This window comes from Pelophylax lessonae (assembly GCF_965119305.1).
Source record: "Pelophylax lessonae genome assembly, chromosome: 5".
Taxonomy (NCBI): Eukaryota; Metazoa; Chordata; class Amphibia; order Anura; family Ranidae; genus Pelophylax; species Pelophylax lessonae.
Genome location: NC_138772.1, coordinates 525,863,002 through 525,886,135, shown reverse-complemented (window position 1 = coordinate 525,886,135; position 23,134 = coordinate 525,863,002). Strand labels below are relative to the sequence as shown.

The window sequence follows — 23,134 nt, the reverse complement described above, 5'->3', positions numbered from 1 at the left end:
GAGGGGTTCCTCTTGGCAACACATTTTCGGTTTTATCAGGGGAGGAGTTAGTATCCGATTTATCTACTTTATCATCTATGGATGAGGGGGAGTCACATAGTGTAAAGAGAGCTGTTTCGGGTGATGAGAGTGTGGTGGAGGTTAAGAAACGACTACCCCAATCATCCTGATGGCAGTGCCCGCTCTGATAAAGGTGGCGACCATTAATGTCGCCAGCGTGAAATCTGCAAGAGCTCGTGATATTGCCTTATTTTTGCTCAGTGAGTTTGATGCTGAGATTTTATTTTTGCAAGAGACCTGGCTCAATACTTTGGCCGATGTCCATCTAGCAAAAAGGGAGTGGAGATGCGGTCCCTCCTTTTGGTCTCTTGCGGCTGAGCCTTGCAGCGGAGTTGCGGTTCTTTTTAAAACCGATATGGTAACGTGCCGGCGGATAATTGAGGTAGAAATGGGGAGATGCATGGTCTTAGACGTCTCTGTTAGGGGGCAGGACCTGCGCCTGATCAATATCTATGGACCGCAGTCAAAATGGGACAGGAAATGCCTCTTCACAAAGATCAAGCCCTTCCTTTTTACATCCCAGCAGGTTGTCTTTGGAGGTGACTTTAACACCATAATTAGGCCTGAAGACAGGAGGGTCTCCATAGACAGGCTGGGTTATGATAGCGTTTTTCTTAGAGATATGGTTAGACAAGCAGGCCTGGTAGATGTGCACATTAAGCACTGCCCTGGCAGCACGGGATTCACGTTTCAGAGAGGGAATAGTCAGAGTAGGATAGATAGGTTTTTTTTAAAGGAGAACTCTGCTTTCTCGGCTCCTGAGTTGAGGGCGGTGGAGTTCTCTGACCACTGTATGCTGTCTGTGACTCTGAATGCCTCGGACACTCCACCCAGGGGAAGGGGTACCTGGAAACTGAATTCGGCTCTCCTGGAAGATGTAGAGGTAAGACAATCCTTTGAGGTTTTTTTTCAGGCACAGGTTTCTATTCTGGACTTTTGCAGCAGTAAGTCAGAGTGGTGGGAGCTTGTGAAACAAAGGGCGATTGGACTTTTCAAGGCCATAAGTAAGAAGAAGCAGCTTGGTATGTATATTGCCTACCAGCATTTGCGGAGGAAGCTTGATCGTCTTGTCTCGTATGGAGGAGATCCAGGGGAGATCTCGGAGGTAAAGCTTCTTCTTAGGAAGTGTCAATACGACCGGCATGCCTCCTTGGTTCTGGAGAGAGATTATGGGAAATATCACTCGCCTGATCCTTACCAGAACTGTAAGCAAGGCATAGCAGTTAAGACGGTCATAGGTCTGAGGGATAGTACGGGTTCCCTGGTGAAGTCCAGATCAGGGATCCTGGAGATCTTCAGGTCATATTACGCAGACCTTCTGGGAAGAAAGGACCTTAGTCGGGACAGGATGGAAAGCTTTCTGGATTCTACTCCAGGATTGGGAAATGATACATTGCCTTTGATGGATTTGACAGAACCAATTTCAGCGGATGAGGTAGTTCGTGCTATAGAGAAGCTGGCTACCAAAAAGTCGCCTGGGCCAGATGGGTTGACAGCTGAATTTTACAAGTGTTTTAAGTCCATTCTGGCTCCCTTTTTAACGGAGGTTTATAACAGCTGTTTAGATGAGGGTTCTCTCCCTCCCTCCATGAGGCAATCCGCTGTGATTCTTCTGTCAAAAGGTAAAGACCCCTCAATAATTGAGAACTGGCGCCCCATCAGTCTTCTCAATGTTGATAGAAAGATCTTGGCGAAGATTCTTTTTTGGCGCTTGTCGTCAGTAGCAGGCGATTTGTTGTCCAATCATCAGCACTGCTCGGTCCAGGGCAGAAGTACCTTTTCAGCAATTTTAGCTGTCCGGGAGGCTTTGGAGCGATGCAGGGCTGCTGGATGGAGAAAGTACTTGCTGGCATTGGATCAGGCGAAGGCTTTTGGTCGAGTCAATCATGAGTACCTGTATTTGCTACTTGGTAGATACGGCCTGCAGGGGAGGTTTATTGATTGGCTGAAAACATTATATAAAGGGGCTGAGAGCTTCCCACTTGTTAATGGTTGGGTTGGACGGCCTTTTGAGGTTGGCTCTGGGGTGCGCCAGGGGTGTCCTTTGAGCCCCCTGCTATATGTATTCGCAATCGATCCCTTCATAAGAAGGTTAGAGAGTGGATCGTTGTGTGGGGTGCCTTTGGGCATTGCTGGTGTGCCGCCTTTGAAGGTCGTGGCCTATGCCGATGATGTGTCTGTTATTATCTCTGGGATGGAGGAGGCGCAGGAGGTGGTCTCTGTGATAGAGCAGTACACTGAGGCTTCTGGCTCTAAAATCAATCATGAAAAGAGTGAAGTTTTCTGGATGGGTGAGGAGGGTGAAAGCTTCGAACTTCCGGATGCCTTCCCAGAGCCCCAGCAGGAAATTAAAGTGTTGGGCATCAAATTTGGTCCTGGTGACTATGGTCATCGAAATTGGGAAAGCAGGTTGTTGAATGCCAATGCCAAGGTGGCAAGCTGGAAGAAATGGAAACTTTCCTTGAGGGAAAGGGTTGACTTGATTAAAACTTACCTGATCCCAATCTTTTTATATGTCAGCTTTGTCTGTATCTTGCCGGAATCTCTCTATGCAAGGGTGTACAGCTGCTTTTTCCAACTGTTATGGGGAAATAGGCTGAACCTGATCAAACGCAATGTAACTTACCTGTCCAGGCGGGAGGGTGGTCTAGGAATGGTCAACCCTATAGTTTTCTTTTCTCTGCTTTTTTTAAAGTATAATCTTGGTAATATGTTAGCAGAGACCCCGCCGGGATGGGTGGGTATTTTTCAATCTTGGTTTAGGCCTTTTCTGCGATGCTGGGAAGATGGCGGGCCAGTGAAAAGTCTGAGAGTCCGACATGGCAAGCTTCCGGCTTATGTTGCCCCGTGTCTGAAAATACTTAGGCAGTGGCAGGTGACAGTGGGGGATATCAAGTCCCTCCCCAGAAAGCTTCTGGAGAAGAGGATTTTGGGCTCTGCTTTCAGTGTGTCGCTGACCTTAAGGGATTGCCCAGGCCCTGTAATGAGGGAGGGGTTGCGTTTAATTAACTTAGGAAGAATCCCTTTGAAGTTTAGGGATCAAGCCTGGCTCGCTTTCCATGGAAGGCTCTATGTGAGAGGGAACCTGAAGCATCGCCCTGTGGATGATCGGGATTGTCCTAGAGCGGAGTGTGTTGGTAAAGTGGAGTCTATGGACCACTTTTTGCTCCAGTGTCCCTTTAACATAGAGGTGTATAAAAGGGTGGGGAGGGCTCTAGGCATCCCCTTTCTCTATCGCATGAGTTATGCGGAGTGGGTGTACGGGGCATTCCCGACTCTCTGGGATTTTGATTTGGATACACTTTTTCTAGTTAGTATAGTTGTCCGTTACTTCACGTGGAATGCACGGTGCCAGATTACCTTGCGGAAGAAAGTCCTCCCTGTCGAGGTGGTGGTGTACGATATTCTGGGTGAGGTTGGGAAGATTCGGGGTCTTGAGAAGGGCAGGGAGCCTCGAGCGGTCTGGATAAGGGCGTGGAGGAATATCAGACCTGCTTTTGGTGAACTGTCCATCTCTGGGTGAAAAGCTTTTTTCCTATGCTATTTCTTTCACGCCCTTAGCTTTTGTTAGTTAATATCTTCATTTTTGAAGAAGGGCTGCATGCATAATGGGAGTGGTTTTTGTTTCTTGACCTCGCAGGTTTGATGTCTGGTGTGGTGGTGTGAGTCTTATTAAGATTATGTTTCCCGGTAATGATGTGTTTCATGATGTGAGTTTTGTTTTTGCTGTAAAGCCATTCTTTATTTGAGAGCAGAACTTGCTATGTATTTTTTTTCCCTTTTCATGTAAATATGTATATATTTATTTATGTATATTGATTTTATGATTATTGATTGCAAGACTTTTAATAAACAAAAATTGGGAAGAATGTCCCTTACATTGGTGATCAGTAGGAAGAATGTCCCTTACATTGGTGATCAGTGGGAAGAATGTCACTTACATTGGTGATCAGTGGGAAGAATTCTCCTTACATTGGTGGTTAGTGGGAAGAGTCCTCCTTACATTAGTGGTCAGTGGGGAGAATGTTCCTTACATTGGTGATCAGTGGGAAGAGTGCTCCTTACATTGGTAGTCAGTGGGAAACCTATTCCTTACATTGGCAATCAGTGGGAAGAATGCTCCTTACATTGGTAGTCAGTGGGAAACCTATTCCTTACATTGGTAGTCAGTGGGAAACCTATTCCTTACATTGGTGATCAGTGGGAAGAATGTCCCTTACATTGGTTATTAATAGGAAGAATGTCCCTTACATTGGTGATCAGTGGGAAGAATGTCCCTTACATTGGTGATCAGTGGGAAGAGTCCTCCTTACATTGGTAGTCAGTGGGAGGACTGCTCCCTACATTGGTAGTAAGTGAGGAGAACACTCCTTCAGTGGTACAGATAGCTAAGGATAATTGGTGTCATGCTGTTGGCTCTGCAAAGTGGCATAAACCCAAAAGCTAGACATCATTAGGTAGGAGGTCAATCATCTACGGCTCAAGGAACCCTTACCAACCTCTGGACAAACCTTGGTTGAGAATGGATGTCTTAAACAATATGCTGTGCCTCTATAAAGTCCCATTCATTGTATTTGCACTACAGTATTTATGTTGCTTGCTATCTATAGATATGTTTCAATGTCCCTCCAATTAATGTTCCATTTTTTCCCCTCTTTCTCTCGTCACAGCTGTGGTGTGATTTCGACAAATCAATTACCTCAAAAAACCTGACATTCAACTCCTCAGCCTCTGTCACCGACATCTGCTTTTATCCCGAGGTAATTATAATCCTGTCCCTCTTTCGGCTAATGGTCACTTGTTGCAAGATATATAGGCGCGCAATACATCTCGCAGTACAAATTTCAAACCGCAGCCAGACAGGTGACAACAGCAAAAATAAAAAGCTATTTTGTTAATTGGAACTTTTTACGGAAAAAGTATTTTTTTTCCTCTCTGCCCTCCGAGAGATTGCTGACAAATCATTGGCACCTCTTTGTCTCATCACAGGCCCTTTGTGTGTGTGGGTAATTTTCTGCAGAAATGAATATGAAGGTGTCACAATGTGTCGAGTGGGATCCAAGAAAAAATTCTGACTGCACAATAACAGGCGACACAAGGGAGACACAAATTATCGGAGTTTGCTGCACAGCAACACGATGTTTGAACTAATAACATGTTATTGTGGCAGGGTGCACCAGGGCAGAAGACAGAATGGGCAGCTAGCTGGAAAATAAGCTTGTTTAAAGCCACTTAGAGAGAACGTTTTTGCGGTACGTTTTCAAGTCCTATTTTTTTTTTTTTTTTTTTTTACGTAGACATGTTGCCAGCTACCTTTTCCTTTTAGAAAGCGCTTTTTTATTTGCCCCATTATTTGGTGTTCGTAATACATGTTATTATGGCGCTCCAGGCATTCCAGATATAAAGAAGGTGATGGGAATGTGTACTTTAGCTAATGAAGGGCTCTGCTAAGCCCTGTTTGCACTGATTGCATAGCACAAGCCCAGTCCAGTTAGATAAAAAAACAAATCTTTTTTGTGAGGGAAATATGAACTATGAGGATGGGGGTGACCTCGTTTACACTTTTTTCCCCTCATAATCTATTGCTGAATTACTTGCAGATTTAAAACACCATTTAAATCTGTGTCCAGCCCAAAAAAAGTTGTGTGAATCTTGGGTAAAATCTACATTTTTACCTGGGAATCTAGGCTTCAATACTGTAATTGTCTGATACAATTATAGTGTTAAAAAAATAGTGGCAAGCCAATATGATAAGCCAAAACCAGATAGCATTAAAATACCAGCAAGGGTTCTAACTCTTCCGACTCTATTCATCGCCACATGTCCATAGGTTAGAGGCTCACTGGACTGGCAGGATCAGCAGGTATTTGTATGCACTTTTTAAACAGATACTGTATAACAAAATACTTTTATTGCTCTATAGTATATATATATATAACAGAACAAAAGGGAGCACATAAAAGGAGGTCATAGTTAGGATGCACACTCTTTAGTTGCAGAGGAGTCCACACAGAAGGGATGCAGTGACCTTCATGTTTGTTATCTATTGCTGAATAGCATGCAGATTTTCCCCTTTTTGGAATCAGGACCTGAGGAATCGAGGACGAGACATTTATCCTCTATGCTCAAAAACAAACATCATCACCTATATGTCTCTCGAGCTAGAAGCCCCGCTATATCATCCATATTGGAGACTACATGTTCCAGACCTGTATTAAGGCCGGGGGTTGGCTCTCTAAGGCCTTAGTGCTACCTGCTCCCTCCATATGGGTGGCGTTTCCTCCTCTTCTACGCCTCTGAAACATAGTGATATTGAACACTATATTATGATGGGCAAGAGTACAGATTCTTTCAAACTTTGTTTTTAACTGAAATATGGCATGTCTACATACAACATCACTTGATTGACTATATGATACTCCTCGTACCCCTGATGAAGGAGGCGTAAACTCCCTAAAATGTGCCAGGTGGAGGAAGATTCATTATATTTTCATACATTTCACAGTTGGTGTAATAGTAGCCTAGTTAGTCGTGTCTCTTCTTTTTTATTTGGATGTATCAATAAATTATGTTTTTACGCATTTCACTTCTCATATGTATCTTTGTAATTCAAGTGCCTTAAAAGTCCCCAAAAAAAAATAGGGGAATTTCTCTGTCTGTATTCATTTACTATAGGGATGTGGCTTTTTGTAGAGGGTTTTCACCTTGAGTCTATATTGCATGCAGATTGAAAACATGTGTCCAGCCAAAAAAAAAAAGTTGTATGAATCTTGCCTGAAAAAAGAAAAAGTGGCCCCATAGAGTTATGGTCAAGGTTACCAAAGCATACTGAAACTTCTACAATTTGGCTTGAGCATCTAGGCTTCAATACTGTAATTTTCTGATGCAATTATAGTATAAAAAAAAAATACATGAAAAAAGTTGCATTTGTCTTGGACATCTAGGCACAAAAGGATTAAAGTATATATCAAGCCAAAAAAAAAAAATACCAGCAAGGGTTTTTACCACGTCTAAATTTTAGCTTAGGCATCTAGGCTTCAATACTGTAACTGTTCGATACAATTATAGTTTAAAAAAAAAGAATAAAGTGAACAAAAAAAATAAGATTTGCGTCAAACTTCTAGGCACAAAAGGGTTAAGTGTGTGTCAAGCCAAAAACCAGAGAGCAGTAAAATATCAATAAAATATCAATGGGGTATAACCCTTCCCACGTATTCCTTGCCTCGTCTTCGTAAAGTAGAGGCTTACTGGATTAAAGGATCAGTTGGTATTTTTATCCACTTATTAAACATATAACAAAAAGCTTTCATTGCTATATACACTGCTCAAAAACATTTAAAGAACACGCTTTAATCAGAGTAAAGCAATAAAGTCATTAAAAAACTGGTATATTGATCTGGTCAGTCAAATAGCAGAGGGGGTTGTTAATCAGTTTCAGCTGCTTTGGTGTTAATGAAATTAGCAACAGGTGCACTAGATGGGCAACAATAGAACAAACTCCAAAACAGGAATGGTTTTACAGGTGGAGGCCACTGACATTTTTTCCCTTCTCATCTTTTCTGACTGGTTTTTAATAGTTTTGCATTTGGCTAGGGTTAATGTCACTACTGCTAGCACGAGGAGATACCTGGACCCTATAGAGGTTGCACAGGCAGTCCAACTCCTCCAGGATGGAATATTAATACGTGCCATTGCCAGAAGGTTTGCTGTATCTCCCAGCACAGTCTCCAGAGCATGGAAGAGATTCCAGGAGACAAGCAGTTACTCTAGGAGAACTGGACAGGGCTGTAGAAGGTCCTTAACCCATCAGCAGGATCGATATCTGCTCCTTTTTGCAAGGAGGAACAGGATGAGCACTGCCAGAGCCCTACAAAATTACCTCCAGCAGGCCACTGGTGTGAATGTCTCTGACCAAACAATCAGTAACAGTCTTCATGAGGGTGGCCTGAGGGCTGGACGTCCTCTAGTGAGCCCTGTGCTCACTGCTCTGCACCGTGGAGCTCGATTGGTATTTGCTATTGAACACCAGAATTGGCAGGTCTGCCACTGGCGCCCTGTGCTTTTCACAGATGAGAGCAGGTTCACACTGAGCACATGACAGACATGAAAGGGTCTGAAGAAGCCTTGGAGAATATTATGCTGCCTGTAACATTGTTCAGCATGACCGGTTTGGTGGTGGGTCAGTGATGGTCTGGGGAGACCTATCCATGGAGGAACGCACAGACCTCTACAGGCTAGACAATGGCACACTGTCTGCCATTAGATATCGGGATGAAATCCTTGGACCCATTGTCAGACCCTATGCTGGCGCAGTGGGTCCTAGGGTTCCTCCTGCTGCACGACAATACCCAACCTCATGTGGCGAGAGTATGCAGCCAGTTCCTGGAGAATGAAGGAATTCATACCATTGAATGGCCCTCACGCTCGTCTGAACTAAATCCAATAGAACAACACCTCTGGGACATTATGTTTTGAGCCATCCTACGCTGCCAGGTTGCACCTCAGCCTGTTTAGGAGCTCAGTGAGGCCCTGGTCCATATCTGGGAGATAATACCCCTGGACACCATCCATTGTCTCATTAGGAGCATGCCCTGACATTGTCAGGCATGCATACAAGCACGTGGGGGCCATACAAACTACTGAGTACAGTTTTGGGTTGCTGCAATGAAATTTCAGCAAAATGGACAAGCCTGCTGCATCATTTTTTCACTTTGATTTTTGGGGTGTCTTTGAATTCAGCCCTCTGAAGGTTAATCATTTTCATTCCCATCAAACGATGTGGCATCCTTTCCTTCCTAACACATTACCCAGTCCATATCAGTATAGATATCCAGCATGCTATGTTTCCCTATAGAGATCTGATGTGTTTTCAAAGTGTTCCTTTAATTGTTTTGAGCAGTGTATAACAGATTAATGCCCGATTCACACTGGTGCGAGAATCGCTTCGACTTTGAGAGCACAAGTTGCATGACATCTACAAATCACATCCTTCCCACTCTATCCCAAGCCTCATCTTTTTAAGGTAAAAGCTCACTGGATTTCTGGCAAGGTCAACAGGTATTTTTATGAACTTATTAACCAGGCTAGCGGTAAACCCGAGCGTGACTCGGGGTAGGAATTTCCTGCTATTATCGGTATCCCCGAGTCACGCTCGGGGTGGATGTGCAGACAGCGCAGTGGAGTGTCTTACCTTATCCTGGCGATCCAGCGATGAGCTCTCATTGCTGTGACCACCAGCCGAGATCTCCGCCGCTCGTCTGTCGGTAGGAGGACTTCCTAGTTCCGTTCCCTGCAGCAGCAATGCTGCATGGGAGCGGAACTAGAGAGGGAAATTCAAAAAAAAAAAAAAAACGTTGCACAAAACACAAAATTTTATATTATATATATGCATATATATATATATATATATATATATATATATATATATATATATATATATATATATATATATGTGTATATGTATATATGTGTTATATATATAATATAAAATTTTGTGTTTTGTGCAACGTTTTTTTTTTTTTTTATATAACGCATGAATTATAATCTGATCAATAATATAATTTTATTATATATATTATATATTCTATAATAAAATTATATTATTGATTCGATTATAATTCATGTGTTTCAAATTTATCACATCTGGGATGTCTACTAGACTCTTGTTTTGGTCAGGTTTAAGTCAGTAATTACTAAGAATTGTAGGCCTATAATACATAACGCCAAATTTCCATGAAAAAAATTGTACCGCTTTTGGTACAGAATTCCTGATAGAATCATACCGCCAGGGAGGTTAAACAGATATAACAAAAAATGTAATTTTTTAACACACCTAAAGGGAGCAAATAAAAGAAGCTCATTGTTAGAATCTGCATACACTTTAGATGCTGATAAGTCTACACAGAAGTCCCAGGATTGGCAAAGGGAGGGTGAGGGGTGGCAGTTAGTATACATTTCTATCAATATAGCTGACAATGACCATTTTTCTTTCCATCAGTACTTTGTCTTCACTGGAGTTCTTGCGATGGTCACCTGTGCGGTCTTTCTACGGCTCAACTCCGTCCTGAAGCTGGCAGTGCTGCTTATTATGATAGCAATATATTCCCTACTGACAGAAACCATTTACACGTCTCTCTTCCTGAGATATGACAACTCTCATCACAATGGGAAGTAAGTGTAACTGTGTTGTTTTGCTAATAAAGTTGCATTTCTCAATAGTGGTGAATATAATGTAGGTGTTTCCTTCACCACCATTCAGATTCCAAATTAAACTTACCTTGCTCAGATTGGATAATAAGAACAGGTGGTACCCTTTGCCGCTCTTACTGCTACATCTCCGTCTGTAGCTACTGATATCAAAAACGGACCTTCTTAACAGTTGTAAATACAATTCCGAAGTTCCGTCTGAGTTCCTCTGGGGTTCGGCGAGAACAGGACCCAGTTTACCTTGGATCAGCATCATTCATGACTTGCCATGGTGCGGGTGGGCTGGCCACCAGCACCATAACAATCAATGACATTCTAAAGCCATGACGCACAATGTAATCTGTTATGGTGATAGTGGCCGGCTCAGCCGCAACATAACGATGCATGACTCTGATCCAGAGCAGCGGACATGTAAGGCTGCCCGAGCATTCAGTAGAGGAAGGAAGTCTGCCTACTCCAGACCTCCTCCACCCCTGGCCCTTTACCACATTGCTGGGGCCAAAAGGTGGGGCTCTGATGTGAAAAGGGGCCTGTGTGATTGAGGAGCTCAGTGATGGTAGGGGGGCTGTGTGGTTAGGGGGGTTCTGTGATGGGTAAACTGTGTCACTGGGGGGCACTGTGATGGGGAGATTCTGATGTGATGGGGGAGTCGTGTATAGGGGGGTTGATGTATAGGGGTGACACTGATATGATGAGGGGCTCTCATGCATAGGAGGGCCTATGATGTAAAGGGGAGTTCTAATGTGATGGGGGGGGTTCTGATGTGAGGGGGGGGTTCTAATGTGAGGGGTGAAGGTGGGAGGGGTTGTAATGTGAGGGGGGGGGACCTTGATGTTAGAGGGTAGACTCTAATGTGAAGGGAGAAGCTCTGATGTGATGGGGGGAGCTCTAATGTGACGGGGAACCTCTGATGTGGAGGGGACTTCTGATTTGATGGGGGAACCATTGATGTGAAGGGGACCTCTGATGTTATGAGGGAAATTTGATGTGAAGGGAGGAGCTCTGATGTGATGGGAAACCTCTGATGTGAAGGGGACCTCTGATGTGATAAGGGAACCTTTGATGTGAGGGGGACCTCTGATGTGATGGGAGAACCTTTGATCTGATGGGGTATCTCTGATGTAATGGGGTAACCTCTGATGTGAAGGGGATTTCTTAAGTAGTAAGGGAACCTTTGATGTGATGGGAGAACCTTAGATCTGATGGGGGACCTCTAATGTGATGTGGAACCTCTGATGTGAAGGGTACTTCTGATGTGATAAGGGAATCTTTGACGTGAAGGGGACCTCTGATGTGAAGGGGACCTCTGATGTGATGGGGGAACCTCTAATGTGAAGGCAACTTCTGATGTGATAAGGGAACCTTTGATGTGAAGGGGACCTCTGATGTGAAGGTGGACATCTGATGTGCTAGGAGAACCTTTGATGTGAAAGGGGGTTTCTAATGTGAAGTTAATTTAAACAAGGTAGTTGTGTGCATTATCCCAGGCTCAAGTTTGCCATTAAGAAATAAAATTAAGTTTTCTACATTTTAGACTGATGTGCTTTGAGATTTTGTATACTTGTAAAGAGTGCCATGAAAAAAAGGTTTTCGAAATGCTGATATAGATATACACAGTAGAGATGGCCTTTTCGGTTCGCGGCAAATTTTGCTTGTTTGCTACCCGCCAATTTTGCAAACACATGGCGTTGTTTGTGGCGGCCATATTAGTTTACATTGGGGAGAACTTTGACCCATGACACAGCCGTCAGGTGGAACGGGACAGCAAATTTAAAAATTTCAGCACATGGAAATGCCCCCTACCTTATAAATAGACCAGAGCTGGCGGCCATTTCACATTCTGCTTTTTGTCAGCATAGGGAGAGGTCTGCTGTGTTCATCAGGGAGAGATTGCCAGTGACATAAATATCTCTGTTAAGATCCACAAAAGTCCTTTTCAGGGCTGGTATTTGGTGTAGGTCAACTACAGTCTCTTTTCAGTTTAGGGACAGGTATGCTGTGTTCATCAGGGACAGATCGGCAGTGACACAAATCGCTCTGTTAAGATCCACAAAAGTCCTTTTAAGGGCTGGTATTTTGGTATAGGTCTGCAGTCTCTTTTCAGTTTAGGGACAGGTATGCTGTGTTCATCAGGGACAGAGATTGCCAGTGACAAAAATCGCTCTGTTAAGGTCCACAAAAGTCATTTTAAGGGGTTCTATTTGGTATAAGTGTGCAGTGCACTATATAGGGGTGTAATCCACGTATAATATACTTAGTAATATAGAAAGCATATTATAGTGGATTTGTATTGTGCACTGTGCAGCATTGTTACTGGTGTGTTGAGCGTTGCTGCAGCAATACTACAAACAGTGACAAACGCACTTTTAATGTATTATAACTAGTGTGATAGACCGGTGGCCCCCCAATACTACACATTGAATATGGAAACAAAAATTACTGCGCTAACTGAAAAGTGAAAAAGCAGCTGACACCAATCACTAGACAATAAAGTGATAAACGGTACAAAAAGAAAAAACAAATGTGCAGCGCTAATAATACTAGAGTCCAATAAAAATGAAAAAGTCCACTGGGAAAATTTCATGTAAATGGTGATGATGAAAAAGATTCAAACGAAAATGCAATAAACCAGTTGTGCAGCAAATCCCAACACCAGTGAAGATAAAAGTGAATTGCGCTCACCAGATGGATGGGACCCCGATACCATATAGCATGGGGGTCAAACAAACTTGAGAAAGTATTGGAGTGTCCCAGCAGGATTCACCGATCTCGATGGATGGCGTGTAGATCCTTGACAGGTGTGATCAGTCAAAAACTCCACTCCCACACGATGGATGGTGTATCAAAAAGAAGGGGACATATATAGCGTAATATTGCTAAAAACAGTTTATTTAAAACATAGCCGATACACTTACAAACATCCGTGAGTAATGCGCGTGTCAAGTATACACAGCTGGGCTGACTAAGGTCCTCTTGAATTGGGGTGTTATTTAACAGTATACTTTTCTAAGAGTGTATTGTAGTCTTGCAAAAATTTGGCCTCTTTTGCTGCGTTAACCATGCTACACACAGTGACAACAGTTACTGGCCAATTATTTGTAGAACTGGTGTGATAAAACTGTGGCCCCCCCAATACCACAGATTGAAGTGCGGTGTTATCTGAGTATACTTTCATAAGTGTATTTGTGTCCTGCAACAATATTGCCTCTTTTGCTGTGTTAACTCTGATACACACAGTGCCAAACTCCCTGGCCAATTTTTTGAACAACTGGTGTGATAAACCAGTGGCCCCCCAATACCACATATTGAAGTGGGGTGTTATCTGAGTATACTTTCATAAGTGTATTTGTATCCTGCAACAATATTACCTCTTTTGCTGTGTTAATTCTGATACACACAGTGCCAAACTCACTGGCCAATTTTTTGAACAACTGGTGTGATAAACCAGTGGCACCCGTGTAGATTTGGTTGTACCGCCACGGATTGCATGCGGGCCTGCCTCTTCTTCTCCTCCTCCTCCTCCTCCATCTCCTCCTCCATCCTCCCTCTCCTCCTCAGCTGACTCCTCCTTTTCCGCTGCTACCGTCTCTTCCGCTGCGCCGCCCAAGATCCCCAGAAGCTATTCCACATGCCAGGTGAGATGTTACCATGCTGTGCTGTTTCTGTTGTTACTGGAAGCCAAGAGCCACACTGGTCCTACACTCCTTTCAGCTTTGCATTCACAGGCAGATCAGTGGCTGACACCGCTGAATTTGACAGTTGGTAAAGTGGTGTGCGACAACGGTGCCAATCTGCTGAGCGCACAGGGCAAAATAACACACTGGCCATGTATGGCACGCGTCCTGAACTTGGTCGTGCAGCGATTCGTTGCCAAATACCCTGGGGTCCAGGACGTCTTGCGGCAGGCCAGGAAAATCTCAGGCCATTTTTGAAGATCTTACACAGCCATGGCTCGCCTTGCTGACATTCAGCGGCAACACAACCTGCCCGTCAGATGTCTTATTTGTGACTCGATGGAACTCAACGTTGCATATGCTTGATAGGCTGCTCCAGTAGAAATGTGCAGTTAACGACTACCTGTACGAACTCTGCGGCAGGACAGGTTCTGGGGAGCTTGGGTTTTTTTTCACCTCGCCAGTGGCTGCTTATGCAGGATGCATGCAGACTTCTACGGCCATTCAAAGAGATCACCAAACTGGTCAGTCACGGCCAGGGCGCCATAAGTGATATCGTACCTTACGCCTTCTTTCTGGAGCGTGCATTGCGTCGTGTCATTGATCAAGCCGTCGAGGAGTAGGAGCAGGAAGATGAGGAAGTCGCAATGTTGGATGAGACAAGTCAACAACATGAGTCTGAAGAGGAGTCAGAGGAGGATGGTGCCGGGGCGGATGAGGATGAGCAAGAAGAGCATACTTTAAACCTTTCTGGGATCCCTGGTGTTATCTGTGGATGGGGGGAGGAGAACGAGGACGACATTATCCTGGATGATGAGCTGGAGCCAGGCCACTACACCGCTTCCATTTGCGAATGGGGGCCTTCATGCTCCAGTGTTTTAAGGGGGACCCCCATATAAAAAGCATAAAGGGTAAGGACCAGTACTGGGTGGAAACGTACTTAGACCCCAAAAACAAACAAACAAAACAAAAAATGGCGGAAATGTTACCACCATCACAGAGGGCGGTCAGAATGCAGCACTTCCAGGCCTTGCTGCGAGAAATGCTGCATTCTGCTTTTGCGTGCGCTGGCAGAGGAATTTCCAGTCACAGAGAGACAATTGCGGGCAGCAATCCAACAGCGCCTGCAAGAAGAGGGCGGTTTGAAGATGTCTTGGTCACTTCAGACATGAGATCCTTCTTTCAGCCGAACCATCGACAGCTGTACTCCGGATCCAGCATCAGGCAACGCCTAGACTGACAGGTGTCCGACTACATCGGGTTAACGGCCGATGTGGACGCTCTGAGGAGTGATGAATCCATGGACTACTGGGTGGGCAGGCTTGACCTCTGGCCAGAGCTTGCACAATTTGCAATGGAACTGTTGACTTGCCCCCCGTTCAGTGTCCAGTGCGAAAGGACGTTCAGCGCAGCAGGGGGGATCGTGACCAATAAGCGCACTCGCCTAGCTCATGACAGTGTAGACTACCTAACATTTATAAAAATGAAATGTACCTTCAGCCACAGAATACTACGTTCTTCGCTGACAGGTAAACACATGTGGGCTAATTTTTGGGGCCTATACTGGTCGACACTTACTTCTGTATCCTGTGAATGCCTAATGTACCTTCAGCCACAGAATACAACGTTCTTAGCTGTCAGGTAAACCCATGTGGGCTAATTTTTGGTGCCTTTTATGGCCGACACTTACTTCTGTATCCTGTGAATGCCTAATGTATCTTCAGCCACAGAATACTACGTTCTTAGCTGACAGGTAAACCCATGTGGGCTAATTTTTGGGGCCTTTTATGGCCGACACTTACTTATTTATCCTGTGAATGCCTAATGTACCTTCAGCCACAGAATACTACGTTCTTAGCTGTCAGGTAAACCCATGTGGGCAAATTTTTGGGGCCTGGAATGGCCGACACTTACTTCTGTATCCTGTGAATGCCTAATGTACCTTCAGCCACAGAATACAACGTTCTTAGCTGTCAGGTAAATGCATGTGGGCTAATTTTCTGGGCCCTGTACTGGCCGACACTTCTTTATCCTGTGAATGCCTAATTTTTCAGACTGGAATTGGAAATCAATGGGTCTGTAAACGTTCCGCCAAATTGTGGAATGGATGCGGACCCATTTTACAGATGTGTGAATGGACCCTATATGTATTTGACATGTATTTACCGGCTGCTGTCAGTTCTGGCTGATTTATGAAAAAAAACAAAACATTTTTTTGCTGTAAAAAAAAAAAAAAATTTTTAGGGCAACTTTTCCAATTGCAATACTTCTGTTATGACATTGTCCATGTGCTGGGACTATTTGTGCACAGCTAGTACGTCTTTTGTGGCTGCAAATATGACCTAAAGGTTTTTAAAGTTCGCCTCCCATTAAAGTCAATGGGGCCCGCCGCAAACTTGCAGTTCGCGGACATTTGAGAAAATTTGCGTCTGACGTTCGCGAACTGCCCCGGCCGATGTTCGTCCATCACTAATACACAGTAACATTATTGTTCCTCTGTTTCATTCAAAGGCTTATTTTTATAAATTGCTATTTAAGCCCTTATTAGCACTTAATTAGTCCTATTCAGCCTCAATTAATTAATTTTTCCCATTTTAAACTTAGTTAATATTTTTCTGCTCATTTATTTCTTTTTCTTTTTTAAACCATTATTATTTATTATTTTTTCCTATTAATTTTGTTCGTTAATGCTTATAGTGTTAAAATGTAGTAAATTTAAAAAATAAAATAAAAGAAAGGAAAATGCCCTTATTTCATTAAAAAGAAATCTTTGCATTGCTTTGTACCTTGATTATAATTTTCACGCAAAAAATGCCAAATCTGGAATTCTCCTTTAAAATACCAAAGAAGCTGCTAAGAAGGACAGTTGACACCGAACTATTTGTATGGTAGAAAAAATAATCCACAGGATCAAAAGTAATTAAAACCCCTCTAGGGTATTGATCCCACACTGCACCACAGTGACCCAAATTTACAAAAAAAAACAAATGTGAAATAGATGCTGCCACTTTAAGTGTAAACAAGAATAAAACCAAAATCTACCAGTAACTAAAAATTAGTGATAAAAAGTGGCGCAAAAAGTAAATACAAAGTAGAAAAAAAACAAACAGTGACACCCAGTGAACGTTCAGTGTCTTAAATGAAAATATCATCCAAAACTGCATATATCCAATTGGGGTATAGTTCATGATAGATCTCTGCTGTTATATTGATCTTCACACCACGTGTCAACCGTGTCACCACTTTCCTATAAGATCTGCACTCACCAATATTTATTGCCTTAAGTGGGGTACACACTAGTAGAAAGTCTGCCAAAAATTCCCGTTCGAGGTAAAATCGTACGATTTTCGGCTAGTGTGTACACAACTTTCAGCAGCCGATGCCGACATTTTCAACGAAAAAAAACGGAGGGACAAACACCAATATTTTTATCGTCCGTCCCCAGAGGACCAATTTTCATTTAATGTGTATGCAGTACGTCCGTGAAAAATCAGATACGAAAGACCTTGCATGATCTGAAGTTGCTGACTACCCGGACGTCTAGGAGCAAATGTCCAAAAAAAAAAAATCGGACGAGAAATTTCGTGAACGTTTATGCACTGTCAACTAAAAACAGTTATGAACGCTGAGCATAAGAGAGAAAAATCTGAGGATATTTCATCCGATTTCCGTCAAGTGTGTACAGGCCTTTACACTCTCGTGTTTGGCAAGCAGACAATGTACCCCTCAGGGTATTAGATATTCCAATAATGGTTCTCAATCATCACAGTGATTCCGTGTAGTTCCCATGTGTAAAACAAAAAGAGAACTCCAATAGTGCAATAAGGTATACTCAAATTTATTAAAACATACATAAAATATTTATTAAAACAAAATAAAATTATGCTTGCAATCCAAGGTTTAAGAGCCCATTCACACTAGCGCGACTTGTGTGCCCTCAAGTCGCCCCAAGTCGCTTGACATAACAAAAGCAATGTTAATCAATGAGTGCCATCTTAATTGGCACTACTGAAGTCGCTCCGACTTCAGAAAAGGGTCCTGTACTACTTTGAGGCGACTTATGATCCGACTTGTCCCATATACTTCAATGGGAGTCGCCTCCAAGTCGGATCCTTATCTTATTTGAAGCAACTTGTTATCAGACTTTCCAGGAAGAAGAAAGAGATTAGCCAGGCATTCCCCACATTGCAGCCATGCCTACAGTTCCTATATAGTTACACATCCCATGAGGCATTGTAAAACTCTGACATTCACAGACATGACTAGGCATGATGGGAATTGTAGTTCCTGAACAGCAGGAGGGCCGTAATTTGAAGACCCCTGCTATATACCATTATCTCTGCCTGGTCTGTGTGAGTGGCACTGGTGGACACAGATAAGTGGCACTGGTGGGCAGTGGCACTGGTGGACACTGATTCGTGGCACTGATACGTGGCACTGATACTTGGCACTGGTGGACACTGATACGTGGCACTGATATGTGGCACTGGTGGACACTGATTTGTGGCACTGATACGTGACACTGATATGTGGCACTGATACGTGGCACTGATACGTGGCACTGATTCATGGCATTGATATGTGGCACTGGTGAACACTGATTCGTGGCACTGATACATGGCACTGATACGTGTCACTGATACGTGGCACTGGTGGACACTGATTCGTGGCACTGATACGTAGCACTGGTGGACACTGATTCGTGGCACTGATACGTGGCACTGATTCGTGCCACTGATACGTGGCACTGGTGGGCAATGAGTAAAAAAAAACAGAAAAGGGGAATTAGGTCACAACACATCATATTCTGATTTGCCAAATACAAAGTCAAAGTCGCGCAAAATAATTCACAAGTCGCACTGAAGTCGTGGTAAAGTCGTGGTAAAGTCGCGGTAAAGTCGCGGTAAAAAGTCGCTCCGACATGGGGCGACTTATGGTCGCGGCAGTGTGAACCGGCTCTTACTGTAATTAATAAAGGAGTTGTAAAGGCTGAAGGTTTTTTAATCTTAATTCATTCTATGCATTAAGATAAAAGAGCCTTCTGTGTGCAGCAGCTGCCCCAGCACCCCCTAATACTTACCTGAACCCCATCTCTATCCAGCGATGTCCATGAGTCCCTCGGCCATGCGGGACTCTCACTCCTGATTGGCTGAGACACAGCAGCGGTGCCATTGACTCCCGCGGCTCTCAATCAAAGTCAGTTGGCCAATCAGGAGAGAGAGGGGTAGAGCTGAACAGAAGCTCGGCTCAGGTTCCCCCATAACAAGCTGCTTGTTGTGGGGGCACTCGATAGGGGGGAGGGGCCAGGAGCAGCAACGAGGGATCTGAGAAGAGGAGGATTCGGGTTGCTCTGTGCAAAACTAACTGCCCAGAGGAGGTAAGTATAACATGTTTGTTATTATTATTTTTTTTTTTTAAACAAGACTTTACAATCACTTTATTTGTATACTTGTGTGGTAATTTGGAATTAATGGAGGCTACCAGCGAATATATGATTTAACACTGATGTAATTTTTCTTTCTGAAAGTGATTTATGGCATTTCAATGCATTAAGTGTTATATATATATATATATATATATATATATATATATATATTTCCAGCTTTTTATATTGTTAACATACTATGCATGGTGACTAGATGTATTGATGAATTAAGGTCACTATAGAATATGAAACAATCCATGGGTTGATAATCAATCATGGCTGCATAATTTTAGATTTATATTTTTATAATTAGCGGTTTATATTATAATATGTTTGGTGTGAGCTGTGCATATCATGGCCGCGGGGACACGGTGTGAGCACTTGTGCCGTTGTAACATCATTTACATAAGAGGGCATATATAAGAATTGTTTCTGTGCCGTGCAGCCAATCCCAAGATGAAGTCGTAATGACAAAACGTGTCGGAACGTGGCTGCACGGCAACCGAAAGTGGCCTTACACACAGTACCGGAAACGGTGTTCCGGCATCAACGATTAGTGGTTCGTTGAGACATGGGATTTCTTGTGCTGAGTCTGCAGGGACCATGTTATGTTAGACTCACACCTATTTTTCATGCGATTTAACAGTGTTTTACATGTAAATGCAACAAATGAAGATTTTATGTATGTTTTACGTATACATATACCTTATTGCACTATTGGAGTTCTGTTTTATGGTTTACACATGGGAACTACACAGTGGGGAAGGTAATATTGGGCGTATGCTATAGGCCCCCCAACCAGAGGGAGGAGGGTGAGGCGGACCTAATGTTACAGATAGGATTGGCAGCAAGGATGGGAAATGTCATTATAATGGGGGACTTTAATTATCCAGATATAGACTGGGCAGAAGGAACTGCGCACTCAGCCAAGGCTAGGCAGTTCCTAAATGTTTTGCAGGACAATTTCATGGGTCAGATGGTGAATGCACTGACAAGAAACAATGCGGTACGTGACCTACTGATTACCAACAATACAGACCTGCTCAAGGATATAGAAACACGGGACAACTTAGGAAACAGTGACCATAGGTCAATTGGTTTCAGTATTAATTACAGTAATAGGAAGCACAAGGGTAATATAAGGACACTGAATTTCAAAAGAGCCAATTTCCCTAAACTGCACTCGCTGCTAGAAAATATCAAATGGGATAGAACCCTGGGAACAAAGAACACAGAGGAAAAATGGGAGTGCTTCAAGAGCATACTTAACAAGGGGATTGGCCAGTGCATTCCAAAGGGTAATAAATTTAAAAGAGCAAAACTAAACCCTGGGTGGCTAAACTCCAACATAAAAATGTATATTAGTGCTAAAGAAAAGGCCTTCAAAAAATACAAGACTGAGGGGTCATTGGCAGCATTTAAGCATTACAAAGAGTGTAATAAGAAATGTAAAGATGAAATCAGGGCGGCTAAAATAGAACACGAGAGACATATAGCGGAGGAGAGTAAAAAGAACCCCAAGAAGTTTTTTAAGTTATAAACAGTAAGAAAGCGAGGCCAGAACACATTGGCCCCATAAAAGATGACAAAGGAAATATGGCCACTGAGGACAGAGAAAAGGCGGAAGTGTTAAATAATTTCTTCTCTTCAGTCTTCACAGAAGAATCGGGGGGCTACACGAACCTTGCTTGTAAGGCCGAAATAAATAATACACCTCAGGAAGTGCCGCCATGGCTAACAGAAGATAGACTTAGAGCTAAGCTAGAGAAACTTAACATAAATAAATCCCCGGGACCGGATGGCTTGCACCCGAGGGTTCTTAATGAGCTCAGCCAGGTGATTGCCAGACCATTATTCTTGATCTTTAAGGATAGTTTATAGACGGGTATGGTGCCAGCTGATTGGAAAAAAGCCAACGTGGTACCAATATTTAAAAAGGGGCCGAGATGTATCCTGGGTAACTATAGGCCGGTCAGCCTAACATCAGTAGTCTGCAAAATTTTGGAGGGGATGTTAAGGGACCACATACAAGACTTTAGCAATGAAAATGGTATTATAAGTAGTAATCAGCATGGATTCATGAAAAATCGTTCTTGCCAAACCAATCTATTAACCTTCTACGATGAAGTGAGCTGCCACCTAGATAAGGGAAAGCCTGTGGATGTGGTGTATCTGGACTTTGCAAAGGCCTTTGACACCGTTCCCCACAAACGCTTACTGTACAAACTAAGGAAGGTAGGTATGGACCATAAGGTGAGTACCTGGATAGAGAACTAGCTCCAGGGGAGAGTCCAGAGGGTGATGATTAATGGGGAGTACTCGGATTGGGCGGGTGTGGAAAGTGGGGTCCCCCAGGGTTCTGTCCTGGGACCAATCCTGTTTAATTTATTCATAAATGATCTAGAGGAGGGGATATCTAGTACAATCTCAGTATTTGCAGATGATACTAAACTAGGCATGCCAATATCTTCTATGCAGGATGTGGAAACCTTGCAAGCGGACCTGAACAAAATAACTGGGTGGGCAACTACATGGCAGATGAGGTTTAATGTGGAAAAATGTAAAGTAATGCACCTGGGGGCCAGAAACCAGAAAGCAAGCTACTCACTAGGGGGGGAACCTCTGGGTGAGTCTAAGATGGAAAAGGACTTGGGGGTACTGGTAGACAACAGGCTTGGCAATGGCATGCAATGCCAAGCCGCTGCAAGCAAAGCCAACAGAATACTGGGATGTATAAAAAAGGGGATTCACTCCAGAAATAAAGAGATTATTCTCCCGCTCTACAAGACTCTGGTCTGGCCACATCTGGAGTATGCTGTCCAGTTCTGGGCACCGGTCCTCAGGAAGGATGTGCTGGAACTGGAGAAAGTCCAGAGAAGGGCAACAAAAATGATTAGGGGAATGGAGGACATCAGCTATGAGGATAGGCTACAAGCACTGAACCTATTCTCTCTGGAGAAGAGACGATTGAGGGGGGATATGATATCAATGTACAAATACTGTACTGGCGACCCTAGCATAAGGAACAAACTATTCAGAGAAAGGAGATACAATAAGACACGTGGCCACTCACTAAAACTAGAGGAAAGGCGGTTTAACCTTAAAGTGCGTAAGGGGTTCTTCACTGTAAGAGCGGTAAGGATGTGGAATTCTCTTCCACAAGCAGTCGTGTCAGCAGGAAGCATTGATAGTTTCAAAAAACTAGTAGATGGGCACCTTAGAGACAACAACATACAGGGGTATACGATGTACGGTTAAAAGCAAACACACACACACATCATAGGTTGAACTGGATGGACTGATGTCTTTTTTCAACCTCACTAACTATGTAACTATGAATCACCATGATGATTTAGAACCAATCACTATTGGAATATCTACTACCCTGAGTGGTACATTGCCTGATTGCCAAACACGAGAGTGTAAGGCAATAAATTGCGGTGAGTGCAAAAGTGGTGAAACGGTTGATACGTGGTGTGGCATGAAGATCAATATAACAGCAGAGATCCATCAGAAACTATACTCCAATTGGATATATGCAGTTTTGGACAATATTTTCATTTAGCCTGAACTTTCACTGGGTGTTACTGTTTTTTTTATTGTACTTTGTATTTATTTTTTGCTCCACTTTTTATCACTAATTTTTAATTACTGGTAGATTTTGGTTTTATTCTTGTTTTCACTTAAAGTGGCAGCATCTATTTCACATTTGTTCTTTTTTGCAAATTTGGGTCTCTATGGTGCAGTGGTGGGATCAATACCTTAGAGG

At 43.2% G+C, this 23,134-nt stretch overlaps 1 protein-coding gene across 2 annotated transcripts in view; it reads left to right on the top strand.

The window, feature by feature from the left end:
• The window catches only part of ADCY8 (adenylate cyclase 8), a 523,977-nt gene that overhangs the window by 421,023 nt on the left and 79,820 nt on the right, over positions 1-23,134 (top strand). For both annotated transcript variants that reach the window (XM_082257568.1, XM_082257567.1), the window contains 2 exons: positions 4,731-4,820; positions 10,058-10,230. In XM_082257568.1, the coding sequence (XP_082113694.1) occupies positions 4,731-4,820; positions 10,058-10,230 (263 nt within the window). The remainder of the gene's footprint in view (positions 1-4,730; positions 4,821-10,057; positions 10,231-23,134) is intronic.